The following is a 20825-nucleotide window of genomic DNA, read 5'->3' on the forward strand; positions in this document are numbered from 1 at the left end:
TAACTCCTCCTTAACTAGGGGCAAGGAGCTCAGCTCTGCCGCCAGTTAGAAACAAGATGCCGGGCCGGATAAAACAAGGTGGAGGGCCGGATTGGCCGTGGGCCTTGTGTTTGCCACCTGTGCAATAGACAATCACTTTAGCTTAATGTCTCTCATTTAATGTCTAAAAAAATGTTTAATGTGTCAGAAACACTCAAAAACCAGTAGTCCATCCCTATGGCATTGTGTTTTCTGCTGAAAGAAATACTAACAATAGCATGCATTTGGACTAGCCGCCTCAGCTGTATAATTCAAACTATGATATTTTTGAATTATGTGCATCCTATGTAGGCCAAAACAGCCCAATAATACTGGCTAATTTGTTGCATTGAAAAGTACACCAGAGATAATGAAATCAATACCACTTTTGCATCCCTTTTGATTTTTGATAGCATCAGATTTTCTCTTACATGTATATTTTGGTGTAGTACCAGTGCCTTTCACAAGCTTCTAAAAACAGCTTCAAACTGTATCCAACTTTGCTTTAAGCTAATAAAATTCTCACTTTGTGCCAAGAAGATGTGAACCGTTGTGTAGTGTCTGTTAGTTGGAAAAGGCAGCCTTCAAATCCTTAGCTCTCTTATTTCTGCAAAAACAATAATTCTACTCTGATCACTTTTCCGTTAAGTCTAGAGAGACTCATTAGTCATCCCAAGGGAAGCTTTCCTTTTAAACCTTTCTACGGATTAACATCTTTATTCAAATTGTGAACTAGCACTTAGCCTAAGGGTACAACCCCATGCCCTTCTCAGCCTCCACATAGCATACCCTACTGGGCTCCAAATCAGACTTTTTTGTTCTAACAGAAAGTTACGGTGTAAGTCAAAAAATTAGCTTAAATGCATGATGAAATTTCTTCTAGGAGGTATTTACCTGATGTTCCCTTTGTTCTTTAGAACTCCAGTGGTAAACTTACTGACTTCCTGAGCTTCTACACACTCCCCTCCACAGTCATGCACCACCCTGCTCACAAGAGCCTCAAAGCTGCCTACTCCTTCTACAACATTCACACCGAGACGCCCCTGCTAGACCTCATGAATGATGCGCTCATCATAGCTAAATTGGTAAGTCATTCACTGGTTTTTGTCCTATGTATTTTTCAAGTATGTGTGCCAAAGTACATAAAGCATCTTATTTTCTTGCACACAGGAAGAAATCATTTGAGGGTTTTTGTTTTGAATGTTTGTTTACTTTCAACCATCAGTCAAAAGAAGAATTTAGTGGCTCTTTTCATCATTAATTCTATTACAACTTAACCAAAAAGATATTTTGTATAAAGTAGATAATTTAAACACTTGCATAAGAATATATGAAACCCATAAAGAATATATGAGCCCATGCCATAAGGAAAATACATGAGTGTTTGTTTTACAGTGACTAATGAGCAACAATAAGTTTTTTGATTTAAATAAATGGTCTCTGAATTGTAAAATTAAAGGGATTTTATTTTTAAAATTAAGGGGATTACTGGTCAAATTAAAGAATTTAAAAGGAATTAAATTCATAATATGCCTTACTATATTTGTATTGTTTTTTATTTCTTTGGTGAAGTAGTTAGGATAATTGTTAAATTCTTGCTACAAATAAACATTTTCCATTAAAAAGAAATTGAAATCAGTAGACAGATGTACTTTACTGAATATGAGGAAGTATCATTCATGAGAAATTGGGAACGCCACATCAAAAGTGTCTTCCTTTCGTTTATCTAGTATTTGATCATTGATTTTTCAAAAAAAAATCCATTACTAGTGGATCCCAGAATCAACATTATCCTGATTCTTTACTCATTTTGATCCTATTACTCATTTTCAACTACTTCCCAATAAAGTCCTATAAGTTATTTAAGGTAAAAACCTTGAGAAGTAGAAATTTAGGTGCTTCATCTAATGGGTTGGCCAGAAAGTTTGTTTGGTTGTTTTTCCGTAAGATGGCTCTAGTAGCCCTAGTTGTCTTTAATTTTATTTGAAACAATTTTGTTAAATTCTTTTTGTGACAGCTGTCATATCAGCATGCATTTAAAAAGAAAACTTTTCAAAACTGGTGAATTTTTGTGTAGCCATTTTAATATTGAATATGGATGAATATGCAACATTTTCAAGATTTTTATGCCTTATTATTTCAAGAAAGGTAAAAACAGAACTGAAATCCAAAAAAAAGTTTTGTGCAGTGCATGGAGAAGATGCTGTGACTGATCGAATGTGTCAGAAGTGGTTTGTGAAGTTTTGTGCTGGAGATTTCTCACTGGACAATGCTTCACAGTCAGGTGGACCAGTTAAAGTTGATAGTGATCAAATCAAGACATTGAGAAAAATCATGTTCTACCATACAGGAAATAGCCAACATTCTCAAAATACCCAAATCAATGTAGTTATTGGTGAAAAAGAAAAGCGTGTCTTTCATTTTACAAAAAAAACAAATAGACTTTTCGGCCAACAAAATATATTACATTTTGCATAGTTTTATCTAACATTTTAAAGACATTAGATTTTTACTATTAAATTTCATTAAATTTATTTCCCACTATCAGCCAAAGACAAATATACTATTTAAAGGTTTTACAACTTTGGTTTCTTGGCTGTAACTTAAATCAGAACTTAGAAAGACTAGTAACTAACAGTTCTGGCCATGAAGCCACCTAGGCAATGGTTCCTTTTAAAATAGGAACAAAATATTTTTTGGACTCTTAACAGATTTTGTTACGTCATTGTTAGCAGCGTACTGCATTTTGATTCAGCATTTCTGGACAATCTTGCTGACTCCATCAGATTTACTAGTTGTATGAGACAGTTTTGAGCTGAATTCTTAACCTTTACTATATATGACAGACATTGATCTTATTATAAATGCATATTCAGGTTATTAGAGGAATTCAATGTTACGCTGAAATACATAATACAGAAAACACTCTAGTCTTTTCAAATTGTCAATTTTAAATCCTTTTTACATTGGCAGAAAGGATTTGATGTATTCAATGCACTAGATTTGATGGAAAATAAGACATTCTTGGAAAAACTCAAGTTTGGTATAGGAGATGGCAATTTACAGTATTACTTGTACAATTGGAGGTGTCCAGGAACAGATTCTGAAAAGGTAAGAGAAGTTGATACACCCTTTGTAAACTTATAAATTTACTTAGGAAACTCCATACTTCCCTTGGGATTGTTAAGTTTTCTTAGTAGCTTTTTAAAAATACAGATCTACCATACCACATTATAATTTAATTTTTCTTGCTTACCTGTTCTTACTATTTCATTTCTTCCCTCCCTTTAGGTTGGACTTGTATTACAATAGGTGAATGTTTCCATTTCTAGAACTCTGACACCGTCATTTGTTAATATTCTACTTAATGATTCCTGGAACTTCTTTCCAAAGAAGAATAAAAGCACAACTTCAGTGAAATCGATGCAGTCGGTAACAGTTGGACGAGATGAAAAAACATCCGTATATGACCAATACTACGTATTTCCAGCTAGAATGTTAACATTCTTCCTTTTTTTTTCATGGCTTACCCATTTGAAGGAGGAATGAAAGGGTACAAAGAGCACATTCCTCTAATTTTCGAACTTTCGGCTGTCTCTTGATGAAGAGAAGCTATTTTTCCATTCTCTAGAAAGGGACCTTTTAATGGATGGAACAGAAGTCACAGACTCATATAAGAAAATCTTTGCTAAGGTGTGGAGATAAACTGCTGCATTTCTATTTATCAAGTTGTGGTCTGTTTGTCTGTGTAACAGAATAAAGGATCCATTTGAGAAATTTTTCCTTGTATCACCGTCCACGCTATCATTGGGAACACTTCTGGAATCGGCACTTCCATAGCTCAGTGATGAATGGTGGATGTTTACTTGTAGACCGAGATAAAAATGTACTGGTGACTAGTACATTTATTTCTCCAGAAGCAAAGTTGCCAAATTGATAAACACACAAATTTGTACTTTAATTTTCAACATGTCAGTGGATTAGTTCAAGAGCAAAGTTTTGTGGAAACATGAAATGTGCTCTCTGAAAGAGAATATGCACTATAGCTGATTAGACTTCTGCTGCTGCACAAATTCTTTTCTTCTCAGCAACAGCAAGAACAGGTGAGGAAAAGGAAATGGAAGCGCTAAAGTCAAAGGAGATGCCCGGTGGATTTTATTAGTGCTATCAGGATATTGATAGTTTGAATGTTTTTATTACTTATGCAAAATTGCACATATTCCTTTATGCTGACTTTAATTTATCATGAAAACTGTCATGCTAATGGAAAATGTCTTATTTGTAAATAAGTATTCATAATTTTGTTACTGATGGTGTTTTTATCCAGAATTGAAAAACCAAGTTTCACAGTGTACATATATGCATATATTGTCAATAGTCCAAGGGGAAAAAGATGCTAAATGAGGCCACATAGATTGGCCTTGACTCAAATACCACAAAGTAGATACTTCTTCTTGCCTTCCCTCTTCCAGTGCCTAGGCTGTTTAATCCAGAAAAATGTAATTGTTTTAGACATAATGGCTTTTCCTTCATGTTATAGTTAAATAAAACCAATCAAATCTTATAGCAGGCAAAAGCTAGCAAACTAAATCCAGCTAGCAGCTAAATCCAGCCCATCGCCTGTTTTGTGCAGCCCACAAGCTAAGGATGGTTTTTGATTTTGAGTCATTGGGGGAAATAACATTTTGTAACATGTTAAAATCGTATGAAATTCAAATTTCAGCATCCGTGAATGGTTTTATTGAAACACAGCCACACTCATTCATTTATCCACTGCCAGTGGCTGCTTTATGCTACAAAAGGCAGAGTTGTTTCAATTTAGACCAAAGGGCCTAACAGATTTGCTTTCTGGCCCTTACAAAAATTTTGTTGATCCTGATTTACACTAACAAGCTGAAAGCTACTCTCTGCAGCTTGCCATTCGTTATCCTAAAAACCGACCCAAGGCTTGTGCTATCCCTGAGGCTACCAATAGAGGGCGCGCGTGCACCAGTGCCACTTAGGACAGCACTGTACTTTCTTGAACAAGGTAAGACTTCTTTCTCATTTAGGATGATTCAACCCAATTGTATAACCATTATTTCTTAACAGAAGATGAATACTTCAAGAAGCAAAACAACCAATTCACTGAAACTTTTTTAATAAACCAGCATTAAGTAAATAAGATTTTAACTTAATCTGGAGTCAAGGCTCAGTTGGGACTTACGTTTTTATGGCACAGTCATATGAAGTAGGTTTTCAAATAATTGCAGAATTGCCAGTCAGAAATTTTGTCACGAGCTTACCTCATGATGAAACTGTGGCATTGTCATAGAAGTCCTATTTTTTTCTCATTTAAAAATAGCACAGTTGCCTCTAATTTAAGCAGATTATCAATAAACATTTTAAAATAATCAGTAAAACTGATTGTTTATTAAGGAGCTATTAGAACTAAATTTCAGTGTAACATGCAGTGTCTCATGTATTTAAAAGAACTGCATTTGTCTTTGCTCTGCATCCTTTTGTCAATAATGGAAATGCTCTATTTCATGAGCGTTTTGTTGGTTGTTGTGTTTTGGGGGGCGGGGAGGGGTTTGGCCGGGATGGCATTCAGTAAAATTTAAATGGAGGAGGCAGCACAATCCTCAAGTGTCAGCCAGAATTTAAGCTGAAAATAAATTTGGTAACTCTTTCCCCTAATTCAGAGAAAGTAACTTTTCCAAACACACACTGTAAGCAGCCACTTTCACACAGCCGTGGTGTTGACTATGCTCCATTTCCCGGCATGAAGGATGCCCATCATTGCAGACCCACCTCTGAGAATCCAGGCTCCTCAGTTTTTTAATTCTGTTCCTGCCTCATTTCACCATCATGCTTTTTATACATGTTAAATTTCTAAGGAAATGTTAACCATGTAAAAGGGTAAATTCTAACCAGGCAAAAGACCTTAACTGTCTTCTTCTGTAAGTATCAAGCCTTTCTCCCAAGCCCATGCTTTTACCTACCCAAAGAAAGTCAAATGGACAGGAAATAAAAACTGATGTATGACTTCTAAAAACAGTGCATTGCTTAGCATTTAATATCTTTCCTTTAAACTGATGACATACCTGCAATCCAGCTTCATCTACCCTACTAACTAGAACCATGTTTACTGTGGTACATTTTCCAAGTTTGAGAGAAAGATGTTCTTGCTCACAAGCATTGTAGCAACCTTTTAAAAAGTGAATTTACACAAGCACAGAAAGTGGTTTCAGTAAAATTTTGATATGCATACCTCTATTTTCTGCACCTAAGTGTTTTTAAGCTTCAGCATCTCTGTGCTGTCAAACAAGTCTCACACATTTGAAAGGAACATTACCAATCTCCCATGAATCTATGTAAAAGTAACTCAATTTATTCAAGGTTGTTTTTTTTTTTACAAGGTGTCATTTTCCAATTGTATGAAGTGACAAATTTACACGAGATCACTTTGAAGTAGTTTTTTTACTTTTGGGTGGTTTCCTCTTTTTATTAGGGTTTGGAATCAGTTTCTTTATTTTAAGGGGTTGCAGCTCTACAGCCTGCTGACCTTCAATTGGCCTTTTCCTGCGTTTAGAGAGGTCTTCAAAGGAAGTGTCCAAAATCTCTTTGTCTTCGTTTTCCAAAGAGTCAGACTCTGAATTTTCCCTGGAGTCCTCAAGTCTGCCTGGAAGCCATGGTACATTTAAACTGGGTACTCTGGGGATTATGGCTTTGACTGCATCGACAAAGTCAGTGGTGGTCTTTCTGAATCCCAAGGCCAGGACACATTTTAAGCCAATGACAGGTGCAATTCTCTCACTGAGACGCGGAACCTGACAAGCAGGAACCATTCTGCTTAAACTTAGCTGAATCAGGTGTGAGGTGATGATCGCAGGCTTGACTGACTTACACACCAGAACTAAAAGCAGTTCGTTCCTTTCCAGAGCCCTGGTCACTTCGTTGACGCCAATGGCAAGCTGCTTCCTGACGTGGACAGAAGTCCACCCGGACACTTGTTGGTTACCTTCTGGTTTTTTCTCCGGATCCTCACTCGTATCAACATCCATGCTACATTTCTCTCTGCCTTGTTTTTTTGAAAAAGGCTGCTTTTTATTTCTCCTCTTATCCTCAATCTTCTCAAGCCCGGTAGATTTAAATGTATCTTCAAGTGTTTGTAAGATGAAGTGCATATCCTCTCTCTCCAGAGCACTCCAGCAGATAGTATACGGGTTGTTCAATGATGTCTTTACAGTTAAAGGTCTCATCTTCCGAACAGAGCCCCTCCCTGGTGCCTGAGGAGCCGCGGCCATCCTGAAAATCCTTCCTGAGAAGCAAATGACGTAGGAAAGTTAGTGTTAACTGGCAATGCATGTCTTAAGAACATTCTGGTTGTACGTATTCTGGTTCTTTATAGGCCAGAGCAAGCCTAATTATAGAGGACCAATTATGTGACCATACACTTAACCTGTCTTTAAAGATTAAGTAATTTACTTTCCCCATTTTTTCATAGGACTGTCTTTATTCATATATAGGCAACATATGAATGTTTTGTATTATTTGCAATCACAATGAAATTTTATTTCATTTATTAAAATTGTTCCATGTTTCTATGTGCTCAAAATTATCCTCTTAATGACTGTATGGTATTAATCTTACAGATTTGTTGCCATTTTCTAAGTTCTTCTCTAGTTAGGCCTCCATTCATGCACTCAACAAATATCCGACATGCGAGCAGTGTTCTAGGCGCCGGGGTCAGCCGTGAACAAGTCCCCAACCCACTCACATGATCCCCGTGTCTGTCTACACAGAGCTCACAGTCAGTGAGGGCCCTGGAAGCCTCTGCCTTTTATAATTAACTACATGTGATTTCTTTAAAATGAACAATAACACATGTATATGATTAAAAGTTCAAATGCCACTTTCATTTTATGCCCTCTTATAAGTTCTCATGCCCTCTTATAAGTTCTCTCGCCCTCCCTGGACCCTGAGCTGCTTATGTATCCTTCCTAAAACATTTGATACGTACGCAGGTGGACAGTCCCCCTTCCTAAAGTTATACCAAGCCGACTGCTCCTCCAGCTGGCAATTTGATGAAAACTAGGGAAATTTTGTCATGAAATTTAATACTATTTAAATATTATTCCATTAAGGAGAAGTAACCAGAAGGAGGCTTTCTGGGAAAATGTTATAGAACAGTAGTCTAGGGGGCATATCCTGTTGCCCCTTCCCGGGGCTAGCTGCATGTTCCTTTCTCTTCTCTCAGTTTTGTTCCTCATGCTCCACCACAGGGGCCCCTGTGGCAAAACTCAAGGTAAATAAGGCAGCCCAGGAGAAGCCCGGAATGTGGAACTATCCCTATTTTCAGGTAACCAGATCTCTCATTCCAGATATTCCCTCATTCACTCCACTGAGGCCTGCCATCTCTGAAAGGCCCCATGCAGGATTAAGAATTAACTCCTCTCCAATTAAACTCCCACTTACTGGGCTGTCTACTGATGTTGACGAGTAAATGTCCCTGTGGAATGTCAGAATTTATACAGCACTTTCTCCATCTATTAACTTCATTCTCCCAAAACTCCTGTATAATTGCACAGTGTGTGGATGAGGAAACAGCATCGGGTCAAATACCTCGCTCGAAGTCACAGCTGGTTTCTAAATCTAAATTCTTAGACTCTCCCAATCCTGGCTGCACCTCATAAACAGTCTGTGGCCTTTAAAACATCAGATGGTCGGTCATTACATCCGAGCTACTCAGCTGGAATCACTGAGAACAGGCCTGGAGCATCTGGACTTGCAGAAGGTTGCCTGTGTGAATGTGACACAGCGCTGGAACTGGCCACTGCAGGTGTAGGACAGCAGTGAAAAATGCTCTCAGGACCTCTCCTCTTCTCCACAGCTCCATGAGGTGAAAGGTCAGACCTTGTTTTTGTCTGTATCATGTCCACTGCTGGAGACAGTATCTGCTGCCTTCAAACCAACCCCACTGCACAGCCCTCCCCAGCACCCATTATCTCCACATTCCCCTCAGGCTCAGGGAACCAGGAAGTAGCTCGTGCAAATCCACGGGTGACTGGCAGAGGCTGGTATCAGGCTGAAGGTGGTCAGGAAGACAAGACAAAAATCTGACAGAGCTCTTGCCAAACTACAAGGCAATGTGTCAGCATTCAAACAACACAGAATAAGTACTTACAGTTCTGTGCTCTGCAGAGAAAGCACGGTATGCATTAACTCCTCCTGTCTTCAGAATTGGGTGGGGGAGACGAGAACCAAGAAATTCAGATAAGCAGAATTTCAATGCCCTATAATCCAAAAACAAAGTACTCACTAGTAAAGAGAAGTAACAGCTTTGGAAAAGAAAAAAAGGAAGTTCTTGCCAAGATGCCTTTTGAGCTATGTCTCGGAGGCCTCTACTGTCTATAGGATGAAGTGCAAACTCTTTAAGGTGACACAGAAGGCCCTCCACACTCTGTCCCCATCTCCCCACCATGCATGTTACACCCCCCCACTGAACCAGTTTCTCATCTCAATGTCCTCATGCACATTATTCCCTTTGCCTGGAATACTGCTCCCACCCTCAGCCTCGTGACCCCTTTCTTACTTCACCAAGTATTTGTGGATTATCCGCAATGTACCAACCCATAAAGTGTTAGAGAAAAAAAGTCACTGGCCTCACTGAGCGTAGATTCAATCTATGGGGAAGGCATATCAGTAGGTATTGGATTGGCCAAAAAGTCCATTTAGTTTTCTGTAAAATAGACATTTTTCATGTTCATCCGTAACTTTACTGATTTGGGTATTTTGAGTATGTCAACTACCTCCCACGTGGTATCACGTTGATTGTTCTCAATTAATGTCTCAATTTGATCAACTAGTCTACCTGACCATGGAGCATCGTCCAACAAGAAATCTCCAGCACGAAACTTGGAAAACCACTTTGTCTCGATCAGTTACAGCACCTTCTCCTTACACTGAACAAATCTTTCTTTGCATTTCAGTTGCATGTTTACCTTCCTCAAAATCATAAAGCATAATACGCCGAAAATGTTGTGTATTTTCTTCCATCTTCAATATTAAAATGACTACACAAAAAAATCAATTTTGATGGGGTTTTTTTAATGCATACTGATATGACAGCTGTTACAATACAACCTAACAAAATTGTTTTGAATGAAAGACAACTAAGCTCTACTAGAGCCATCTTATAGAAACAACCAAATGAACTTTTGGGCCAACCCAGTTAACAACATAATAAAACATTCAGGTCAGGGAACTACAGGATACTAAAGGAACATATAGCAGAAGCCTGACTTAGTTGAGGGGGTCAGGAAGGGCCTCCTAGTGGATGTGACCTTTAACTAAATATCTGAAGAATGCCTACCAAATGCAGCACCAAGTGCAGTGCCCAGGGAACAGCATTAAAGGAAGTCAATGTCACTGGGGCAGATGCTAGAGTAGTGAGATATTTGGAAAGATAGTTAAGGACCACATGATGAAGGTCTCTGAAGGCCTTAAAGTGGGAAGCAACTGTACTGCCTGATAAAGCAGAGGAGTGGCAGGATGAGGAAAGCGCAGCACAGGATCCTCATGGACTGGGGCGTGTAAGGGTCATCTGCCAGGAGTGGAAGCAGCAAAGAGACACCGAAGAAGTCCTGATGAGAAATGATGGTAGAGTCACTGCAGAAGGGATGTACAGAAATACATGCTAGTTAAAATAGTTAAGAGGTAAAATCTCCGGAACGTAGTGATCAACTGGGAGTAAAGCAGAGAATGAACTCAGGGATGCCTCCCGGTTTCTAGATCCAGCAGCGTAGGGTGGACAGGCCCAGTTCCCAGTGGCTGCAGTCCTGACCCAGCGTTAGTCCCTCCCTTCGGATGCCGGGGCAGTATCTAGGTCCTTCAGTACTTTATAATTGAGCATATGGGATGTAGTTATTTTGTTGTCCGGCTCCACTTCCGGAGTGTGGAATACTGAAGGGCCCAGGTGTGGCTTTATCTTAGGATCTCTGGTACCCGAAAGACGCCATACCCTCAGCAGACCACGGAGCGGGCGCCAAAGCCAGAGAAGGGAAAATACGCCGGCTGGGCAGGGGCGCCCAGATCTGGGAGACCTTGTGTGACCGCCGGCCTCAGCACCCCGCGAGTCCCAGCCACGATTCCACCCCGCGTGGGCCCTCTCGTCCCTCCACCCTACCCCTCCCCACTCACGATTGCCACGGGCGCCGGGTCCATGTGAGCCGCCACGCGCGTGCGCACAGCCCTCGCCCTGCGGCCCTGCCTCCCAAATGCTCACAGAACTTGACCTTTCATCATTTTGCGTTTGTTCACTCACAACAGAAAAACTCCGCTCACTGCCTCGCCGGTGCCAGAAGCTACTCAGCCACGACTGATCTGTAAAATCCTTTGGGGGCGGGGGCGTGGATCAGGGCCCTATGGCAGCAGTGCGCAGGCGCGGAGTCTGTCTCGCGCGATCTCACAGTTACCACGGTAACCTGCTGTAATCTCGCTCCACTGCAAGGTCTGCGAAGCAGTCAGACCACAAACGTCTCTTGAAAGCTCGCAGTCTCGCCTGTCACCCTCTCCATTCTGACTCAGTTTCTACCTTTCGGCCTGGCGGACTTAACGACCCCCTCTCTCTTCCTGCTTTTCTATATTTGGCTTGCCTAAGGGACACAAAACCCTAGCCCCTCGCAGCCCCCGATCTCCGTGGAATCCCTGAGGGAATCCCAGAACCATGAAAACCAAGATAAATAGGGGATTAGGAACCGTTTGCGGAAATAACATTCCTACAGGCAATCTTGAGTCCCCCTCCCCCCACACACCCAAAGAAGGGGAGCAAAGGCTGCTTTGAGTCTGTGACAGTAATTCAGCAACTCCAAATGTCTGCTGCGGGTACTCCAACCCGTGGAGATGAACGGCTCGGAATGCGGTCGCGTGGAAGTTGCGGACAATTGTAAACCAGCTGAGGAACATCCTCAAGGCCAGCATTTCAAGAACTTAGAAAACAGTAGGTTGATTCTGATCTAACGAGCCTCTTTCCTACACAGGCACACTCTTCCCTTTTCTTTTCCAGTTTAATTTAGCCCCCTCTTCCTTTTCCTCCTCTTTTTCTCAGTCTCTGAAATGCTCGTTTTGTTCCCCTCCCCCCACTTTTGTTCCAGTTTCTATATATTCTTTTCATCACCTACATGTACTTAATTGGCTGTAAATTAAACAAAACAAAAACGTGTTTCTCTTTGTCAAAGATTATTGAGCAGAGGGTAGAATACAATGTGATCTTTAAAATCACAATTAGAAAGATCAGAAAGAACTAAGTTACAGCAAGTTTGAGTGTAACAACAGGCCCTGTTTAGTAAAACGAATTCTCTTTAGTTCATCGTGATGAACTGTAAACATGCCCTTTAAAGTAGTCATAGTTCTCTACTTTGAAGCTCTGAGACAAATAGAGACACAATGTCTAATTGAAAAGGTAGAGAGCGATTTCCAACTGCCTGCAAGCATTTTTAAAACACGCGATGCCTGACTGTTTGGTCAGGGGCACCGACCTCTTTGCACTTAGATTGTCAAATAAAAAAATGACAACAGTCCACACGATAGCCATCCAGTGTGCATGAATCAAAATTATACCTATTTTTTTGTCTGATTGGCAAAAAATATATTTTTTGGTGTGCCACAGAATTTTAGTAATTAGTCTATGTGTGCCATGAAAAGGGTTGAAAATTGCAGTGCTAGAGTAATGAGAAGGACATGTGTGTAATTTTTTGCCCCCATAAGATTCCAGATTTTAGGGTTATAACGTCACCTCAATCTACATTTGCTCGGTGAAGATTACCGTACCTGCCATTACCTCCCACAGCTCTGGGCCAGGCTGGCGAGGTTGAAACCCTAACTCCGTGGCTAAGCCTGGGACTGCAAAGTTAACCCTCTATGAAGCGATCAGAACAGTCCCTGTTGTGAGCATTGGGAGAGCCCATCTCTGTTAGATGCTTAGCAAAGTCCCTGGCGCAGGAAAAGTGCTTGATTACAAAAACCGTGATGACTCCAGGGCCAACCTGAATTAAGAATTAAGTTAATAGAAATTAATGGTACCTCTATGATTTTAGTGCTTGCGTTCTAGTTTAAGACTAATCATACAATTTCCACACGACTTTTGCTAAAATTAATAACTATATTTCTCTCCTATTTGTATCACACAAACCTAACAACAAAAAAGTAAAAAGAAAAAAATATCCCCATGACTTGATTACCTCAAAACACATTTGCTTTCAGTGTTCCCTTCTAATTTGTTTCACATTTAAGCACACATTTACATTGTTCAAAGGGTAATAAGGTAGATACAATTTTGTGTTCTGATTTTGTTTCATATATAACATTTCCCATGTTTTTCAGAGTCTTCGAACTATCACTCTAACTCTTATGTATCTGGTATCCTATACTGAATGATTCCTTTTCCTTTTCAGGGACAGCTGTTACGGTTATGTTGTTACGGATGGGGAGAAAGAGATGCAAGTCAGTAGGCTTCTTTCCCTGCCTCGGTTCTTGGTTCTTGTCTTGCCACAAGAGATGAGTTCAAGTGAGTGACAACACATATAGTGGAAATGAAACAGCAAGTTTTTTTTTTTATGAAACACACTCGAGCACGAAGCCGCAAGCAGGCACCCAGCTAGTCTGAATGACGCAGGTATAGAGAAAATGAAGTCGTTAGTAAGTTTGTAAGTTAGTGAGTTTGTTCTACTCACTTGAGCCAAGGCTACAAGTAGATACTTAACTAATCTAAGTACGCCAACTATTGGGGTTTAGGAGTGTGTTGCGACCCTTCAAGGCCGGGCAGGTCCATGGTATTCATGCAGACAAAAAAATATTCACGGAGCCGTGGGATGTCTGGCATGCCGTGAGATTCATGGGTGGGTGAGCCACACACACTGCAAGCTGCATGTCTATCTGCATGTCACACGTCGTGGCCCTTGCTCCCCAGCATGTCACCCATCATGGCACCTGTCCCCTCGAGTGTCTCGTGTCGTGTCGCCCCCAGCAGGGAGTTCCTACCTGTTTAAGTACTAGAGGGGAACAAAGCTGGAAAACTGCCAGAACTTTACATAACATAATTCTACGCATGTGAGCCCACTTCTTGTTATAGGAACAGTTTATCTGACCCCGTCTCAAGGCTATGAAAACACTGGTTATCAGGCCCCTCCAAGGCTATGGGAACACTGCTTCCCTTAGTTACCTAGACACCTGGGCAAGAAAGCCAGGCTGCCTCCACTTACCCTACAAGTGGTCATGTACCTTAGCTGGCTTCTAGGTTCCCCTCCTTCCTCCCTGGGAATAATGTACAGCTACAAAGGCTTTCTTTCTCAGTTAGTGAAGGCTCTTTGTTTTAGTTGGTGACATAGTTACAGGAGCTTCCTTTCCCAGGATAGAATCTCAAGGGCTCCTCCGCTTCCTGCACCCGGCAATGTTAGTGAGATTGTTCCAGAAGCCCCTTTGCTCCACACAGTCTCAAGGACTCTCTGCTCCTACTGTGCTCTGTTTGCTTGTAATACTCAGACACCCGGCAATTTCATCAGACTGAGCTCAGGACTGCGGAGTCAGTTGATGAGACACGTCTTCCTTTTGCTTCCTGAGCCTCCTGTACTGAGTTCTTTGTGAGATTGTGATGGTGAGGACCCTGCCTTTATTTCCCCTCTGGCCGCTCATTCTCAGCTGCTACCTAACAATTTTACCATGTAAAACTTCAGTTTGGTTTTTGAATAACGAAGCTTTTCTATATTAATTCTAGAAATGTACCGCTATTAGATTTATATGCTTGGCAAGATGTAAGAGTAGTTTAGATACCTGGTGATTAGTTATGTCATTAGCCACTGTCCTTTGATGAGCTAAATAGAGGTTCCAACATGAAAGTTTGTCAGTAGAAGAAGTAGGAGAATTGACAGCCAGATTCTTCTTTCTCTCCGTGGTATTCTAATCTTTGGTGTATGTTAGGAATCAGAGTTCTCCAGAGAAGCAGAACCAGTGGGAGATAAGCATATATATCATATGACGGTTTATATGAGGAATGGGCTCATGGGACTCTGGAGGATGAGTCCCACAATTGGCTGTCTGTAAGCTGGAGAGTCAGGAAAGCTGGTGGTGTGGTCCAGCCCAGACCTGAAGGGCTGAGAATCAGGGGAGCAGAGGGCATAAATCCCAGTTGCAGGGCCAGAGAAAATGAAATGAGATGTCCCAGCTCAAGCAGGGAGGCAGGGAAAAGGCACGAATTCCTTCTGCAGCTGCCTTTTGTTGTACGCGCCCTTCACAAACTGGCCGAGGCCCACCCACGGCAGGGAGGGCAGACCACTCTACGGAGCCCTCGGTTCATCTGCTAGTCCCATCCTCACACACTCCGAGGTAATGGTGGCTCTGGGCACCCCACAATCCGTCAAGTGGACTCGTTAAATTAACCACCACAGTGTGGTTGTCCTTATACAACAACAATTTTTATATGAACAGTCACCATTTATTTTAAATCAGTTACTAAGAATATACTAACAATGAGCTACAAAATCCAAGAACAGCCCTCACGTCTGTGCTGTTGGAAGCTCTGCTAAGTAGGACTATGCCGCTTCAAGCAGTTAAGTAATCCCTGAGCAGCAATGTAGTGGCAGTAAGGAGGCCAAGAAGAAGGAACCCTAACTGGATTCAGACCACTTATTATACTCACAAGGTATCAGAAGCAGCATCAGCACGATGTCCTTAGTCGTGGAAGTAAAATAACCACAGGTTTACGAGTGGCGGGTCAGGCTGCATTGACAAGCCAACTTTAAACTTCAGCTGAGTAGTTCCAGAGACTGAGACAGAAGCCAGCCTCTGGACCCTGGGTGGTGAGGGGTGCGGGGCAAGAGAAGGGAGGGCAAAATGAAGAGCTCTGGTCTCAACTGAAACTAGGGAAATGAAGGAGAAATTTCACTTTTGTGAGAGTCTCCCACAAGACGAGGTATCGCAGGGCATCCCAGCGAGGCTCCTGTGCGTCCGCAGGCAAGCCTTGCGTACGCAGCTGGGCCGAGATGTGTGAGGTGGTCTGGGGCCTTGGCAGAGCCATCCTGTGAAGAAGAGAGACTTTCAAGGACCTTAAATCATGTGGGAACAAAGCTAGTCTGAGATTATGCTTTTTTTTAAGTATTTTTATTGATTATGCCATTACAGTTTTCCCAATTTTTACCCCTTTATCCCCCCTCCGCCCTGCCCCCCCCAACCCTCCAGCATTCCCTGACCCCCTTAGTTCATGTCCATGGGTCCTACATATAAGGTCTTTGGCTCCTCTGTTTCCTATACTAATTTTTATCTCTCCCCATCTATTTTATGCCTGCTAATTATGCTTCTTCTTCCCTGTACCTTCCCCCCCATTCCTCCCTCCCCCTCCCCACTGAGATTATTCTTTTAATAAACCTTTTCTAAGGGAAGAGGCCTCAAGTGATGTGACGCTAGCTTTTTTATTTTTCCTTAGGTCCTAACGAGCCAGCACCAATTTGGAAAATAAAGTGTCAACATGATATAAGATTGGCTGCAATTAACTGTTCAAAAGATGGCATATATATATATATACAGACCCTATAATTTTAGAATTTTTTAAGGTGTAGATATTTATGTGAATTATCACAAAATTCTTTCTGAAGCAAAATGACAACAAGTTTAGAAGCATTTTTAAGCTAGAAATGTGTACATATGTCAGTATATGTAAAATAAATAACATTTTAGTTTGTTCGACATTTATTGAGCATCTTTTATATGTCAGGCAATGAGCTAGATGTTAGATATGTAAAAATGCAAAAAGTTTTTCTTTCTTTCCTTCCTCCCACCCTCCTTCTCTCGTTTCCTCCCTCCCTTCCTTTATTTAACAGATAACAGTATTTATTGAATTCTAAGTATTGAGGATAGAGCAGTGAACCAAACAAAGTTCTAATGGAGGAGACAGATGATAAACTACACACACACACACACACTATGCCAGATGACGCAGAGTGCTAGGGACAAAAACAAAGCAGGGAGGGGAGCACCTGGGTGGGGGTGATGACAGGCTTCCCCTAGAGGTGACCTTTGAGCAAAGCCTGGAGGAGGTGAGGGGCTGAGCAGCACACACTTCAAGGAAGAGTGTTCTGAGGTAAGGGCCCTAAGGCAGGAGGGTGAGGCCTGTTGAAAATCAGCAAGGGGGCCCAGTGCAGCAAGAGCCCTTTGAAGGAGAGTGAGAGTGGAAGCGAGGAGAGATGGATACAAGCTTGTAGACCAAACTAAAGCTATTTCTTATCCTAAAGGCTTCTGGAGGAGGTGCCATCTAAGTGTAGTCTTAAAAGAGGAATTGGCCGATTAAGAAGGTAGGGGAGGGGCATTCCGGGCAGGAGAGCAACAGCTATCTATAAACCCGGCAAAAGGGAACTTCGAGGAGCGGTTCAGTAGACTGGTGGGTAGATAGCTCAGTAGACAGGTGGGTAGAGAGTTCAGTAGACAGGTGGGTAGAGAGTGCATGTGTGGGGAAGAAGGCAGTGAGGTGAGATTGGAAAGGTCAGTAGGGCCTGAACAATAGTGGACCATCACGTATACTGTCAGTGGCTATTCTGAGAAGGACAGCTAATTATTTCAGGCAGGAGGTCTCAACCTTGGCTGCATAATTCCTGATGCTTGTGTCCTACCCCACAACCTTTAAATCAGAATCTCTGGGGGCAAGAATCAGACGTGGGGTTTGGGCTTCTATCTTTCCTTCCAGATGATTGCTAACATAGAAAAACCCATTCTAAAATTCACATGGGATCTCAAGGGACACCCGAATAGCCCACAATCTCAAAAATGAATAAAATTGCAGGACTCCAACTTCCTGATTTAAAAAATTGCTACAAAGCTGCAGTAATCAAAACAGCCTAATACTGGCATAAAGACAGACATGGATAAATAGAAGAGAGAACCCAGAAACAAACCTTCACATATCTGGTCAATTAATTTTAACAAGGGGGCTGTTGGGGGAAGGACTGTCTGTTCGACCCGTGATGCTAGGCAAACTGGACACCCACGAGCAAAAGAAAGTTGACCCTTATTTATACCTTATACAAAAATTATCTCAAAATGGATCAAAGACCTAAACATAAGGGCTAAAACTGAAAAATTCTTAAAGCAGGGGAAATCTTCACAACATTGCGTTTGGCAACGATATCTTGGATATGACACTGAAAGCACATGTGACAAAAGAAAAACGTGAACCGGATCTTCACCCGAATTGGAACCTTTTGCGCATTGACGTGATCTAGTGTGAAAGATGACCCTCAGAACGGAGAAAATACTTGCAAGTCATAATGCGATAAGGGATTCACACCCAGAATATGTAAATAACTCCTGCAACTCAACAATAAAAGCCCAATTCAAAAATGGGCAAAGATTGCAGACCTTCCTCAAAGAAGATATACAAATGGCCAATAAAAAAATGAAAAGATGCTTGTCATCCTTAGCAGGGGGATGAAAGTCACAGCCACAATGAGGTTCCACTTCACACCTACTGAGATGGGTATTTTAAAAAAATGTTGATGAGAATATTGAGAATAAGAACCCTCCTACGTTTCTGGTGGGAATGTAAAGTGGGGCAGCTGCTGTGGAAAACTGTCAGTTCCTCCAAAAGTTAGATATAGACTCAACAATAGGACCCAGCAATCCCACTCCTAATATATCCAAAACAGTTGAAAGCTGGGATGCAACAGATACTTACATGCCAGTGTTCATAGCAGCAGCATCCACATGAGTGAAAAGGTGGAAGCCGCTCAAGTGTCATCAGACGAATGGATGAACAACGTGATGTATACATACGACAGAACGTTATTCAGCCATAAAAAAAAGAATGAAGTAGTGATACAGGCTACAACATGGATGAACCTCGGAAAACATGGTGAGTGAAATAAGTCACAAAAGGACAAATATTGTATGACTAAACTTATAGGAGGTCCCTGGAACAGGCAAATTCATGGAGACAGAAAACAGAGCAGAGGTTACCAGGGCAGAGGGTAAGAGGGGAGGGAAAGCTATTATTTAATGGACGTAGAGCTCCTTTGGGAAAAGATGAAAAGTTTTGGAAGTAGATAGCTGTGGTGGGAGCACAGTATTGTGAGCGTACTTAATTCCACTGAATTGTCCCCTCAAGAATGGTTAGAGAATAAACTCAGTGTTCTGTACATTCTACCACACACGCAAAACAGTGCTTGTCTGAGGTCTCAGACGTGGCCAGCCCCTCACTTGACAAGAAGCCCTGGGCTGGAGCACAGTAAAGGCCCCACCTGCCTTGGAGGAAAATGAGGAACACTTTGTTGCAAAGAATGTGCTTCATACCCACGTGAGCTGTCTGTATTAAGTACAGTCTAAAGGTGCATGCGTTTTCATCCACTTTTAACGATGATGATGCTTTCAGTCTGCAGGTAAGAAAGCATGCTAATGAAAGTGGTAATTCAGTAGGGGTTATTATCTGCCTTGGAAGTCTGGAGGTTTTCCAGACTTGGCTCATTTGGCTACACAGCTGTGCATCAAAATCCTAAGGACTTTCTCTGTTTCCCTTCTGCCATCCTCAGAATGTTGGCATTTGCCCTCAAGCCCTCAGGCTTGTCCTCTCCGGGTCACAATTTAGCTGTCGCAGCTCCAATCATCCCATCCTACACAATCGCCTTGTGTAAGTTTTGCCTTGTGCATTTCTTTCTTTCTATCAGAACGAAAGATCTAAGAAGCCCCAGCACACTTCCCCTTGTGGCTAATTGGATAGAATTGGTCACATGCCCACACCTAAACTGGTCACTGGCAGAGGTGGACAAATCGAGCCAGACTGGCTTAGACCAAGTATGGTTCTTCTCCTGGAGATGGACCCACCTTCCCTGAGAGCTTTTTGGCTCCATAACTAAACAGAAGTAGGGTTGTTGACCCCCCAGAAAAGGAAATGACTTCTAGGTGGGGAGCCAGAGGTAGCCGCAGTAGGAGACGTGTGTTTGCCGGAGCTCAGTGGCAGGATACATTAACTGGGCATTAACATGTAAAACACATGCAATATTACAACCAAAGAGCGGGGTGGAGACAAATTTTAAGTCCTGTGTACTTCAGCTTCGCCCTGCCTACATATTATCATTGAAACCAAAGGCTAAGAATTTCACAAATTTAATGAGGAACATTCAGACAAATGACAGATTCGTGCTAATGGTGCTTCGAGAGGCTAAAGCCCTGGCTAGCAGTTGTATCTTGATGGGTTGGGTAAAGATGGAAGATATTTATGAACCTTTACTTTGAACACTCTAAAAATATACATATTAAATCAAGTTAAGGTAAAAGTGCCTCCTGTTGCCTTTACTCTTTTTCTGAAACTTGTTGACAGTAAAGTGGTCTGGCTAGTTTTGGTGCAAGGAGTTCTCTTAGAACATCCTAACTTCAAAATGATATGAAATGGGACCTTTCATGTCTAGTCTATGCTTACTTAGTTATTTGGGGAAATTATATTATTTGTTGTTTCAGAAAATGACACTTATTAGAATGCAGAAAATTATGTACTTATCTAAAGTAATAATCACAAGTATTGTAATCACTAATTCAATATTGTTACATCACAAACCTTATAACTTTACTATTATAAAAGTGGCTTGATTTTGGTGCTTAGTCAGAAAGTATTAAGACTCCTGTTTCAATTTTCTGCCTACAGACCTATTTGTAATGAGTCTGGTAGCACCAATGGATTCATTTCTGATGAACAACACAAGTATGAGTCTTTTTGCTGACACTGATTACCAATCTTGCATTTTGTGAAACTTCATCACCGACAGATGTTTAAACTAATCAGACCATAAACA

At 41.5% G+C, this 20825-nt stretch overlaps 2 protein-coding genes and 1 long non-coding RNA gene across 6 annotated transcripts in view; 2 read left to right on the forward strand and 1 right to left on the reverse strand.

The window, feature by feature from the left end:
* The window catches only part of NMT2 (N-myristoyltransferase 2), a 70794-nt gene extending 63718 nt beyond the window's left edge, over positions 1 to 7076 (forward strand). For 2 of the 4 annotated variants that reach the window (XM_053922685.1, XM_024580127.4), the window contains 4 exons: positions 936 to 1103; positions 2992 to 3129; positions 3310 to 5047; positions 6942 to 7031. In XM_053922685.1, the coding sequence (XP_053778660.1) occupies positions 936 to 1103; positions 2992 to 3129; positions 3310 to 3330 (327 nt within the window). In that variant the 3' untranslated portion in view covers positions 3331 to 5047; positions 6942 to 7031. Of the gene's footprint in view, positions 1 to 935; positions 1104 to 2991; positions 3130 to 3309; positions 5048 to 6941 lie in introns of all 4 variants that reach the window. The other 2 variants (XM_053922684.1, XM_071221277.1) reach the window with 2 other exon arrangements.
* RPP38 (ribonuclease P/MRP subunit p38) lies at positions 6370 to 7307 on the reverse strand. Its single transcript, XM_045186113.3, has one exon. It carries the CDS (start codon positions 7305 to 7307, stop codon positions 6462 to 6464), a length of 846 nt encoding a protein of 281 aa, XP_045042048.2. The 3' UTR covers positions 6370 to 6461.
* A 4204-nt stretch (positions 7308 to 11511) lies between these two features.
* LOC123478669 (uncharacterized) lies at positions 11512 to 16739 on the forward strand. Its single transcript, XR_006653952.2, has 3 exons — positions 11512 to 12001; positions 13455 to 13567; positions 16478 to 16739. It is a non-coding gene; the product is annotated as an uncharacterized lncRNA (long non-coding RNA).
* Positions 16740 to 20825: the final 4086 nt, after the last annotated feature.

Source organism: Desmodus rotundus, chromosome 4, assembly GCF_022682495.2.
Source record: "Desmodus rotundus isolate HL8 chromosome 4, HLdesRot8A.1, whole genome shotgun sequence".
Classification (NCBI taxonomy): domain Eukaryota; kingdom Metazoa; phylum Chordata; class Mammalia; order Chiroptera; family Phyllostomidae; genus Desmodus; species Desmodus rotundus.

Excerpts from the sequence above, each read along its gene's own strand:
- RPP38 (XM_045186113.3), bottom strand. The coding sequence starts at position 7,307 with ATGGCCGCGGCTCCTCAGGCACCAGGGAGGGGCTCTGTTCGGAAGATG.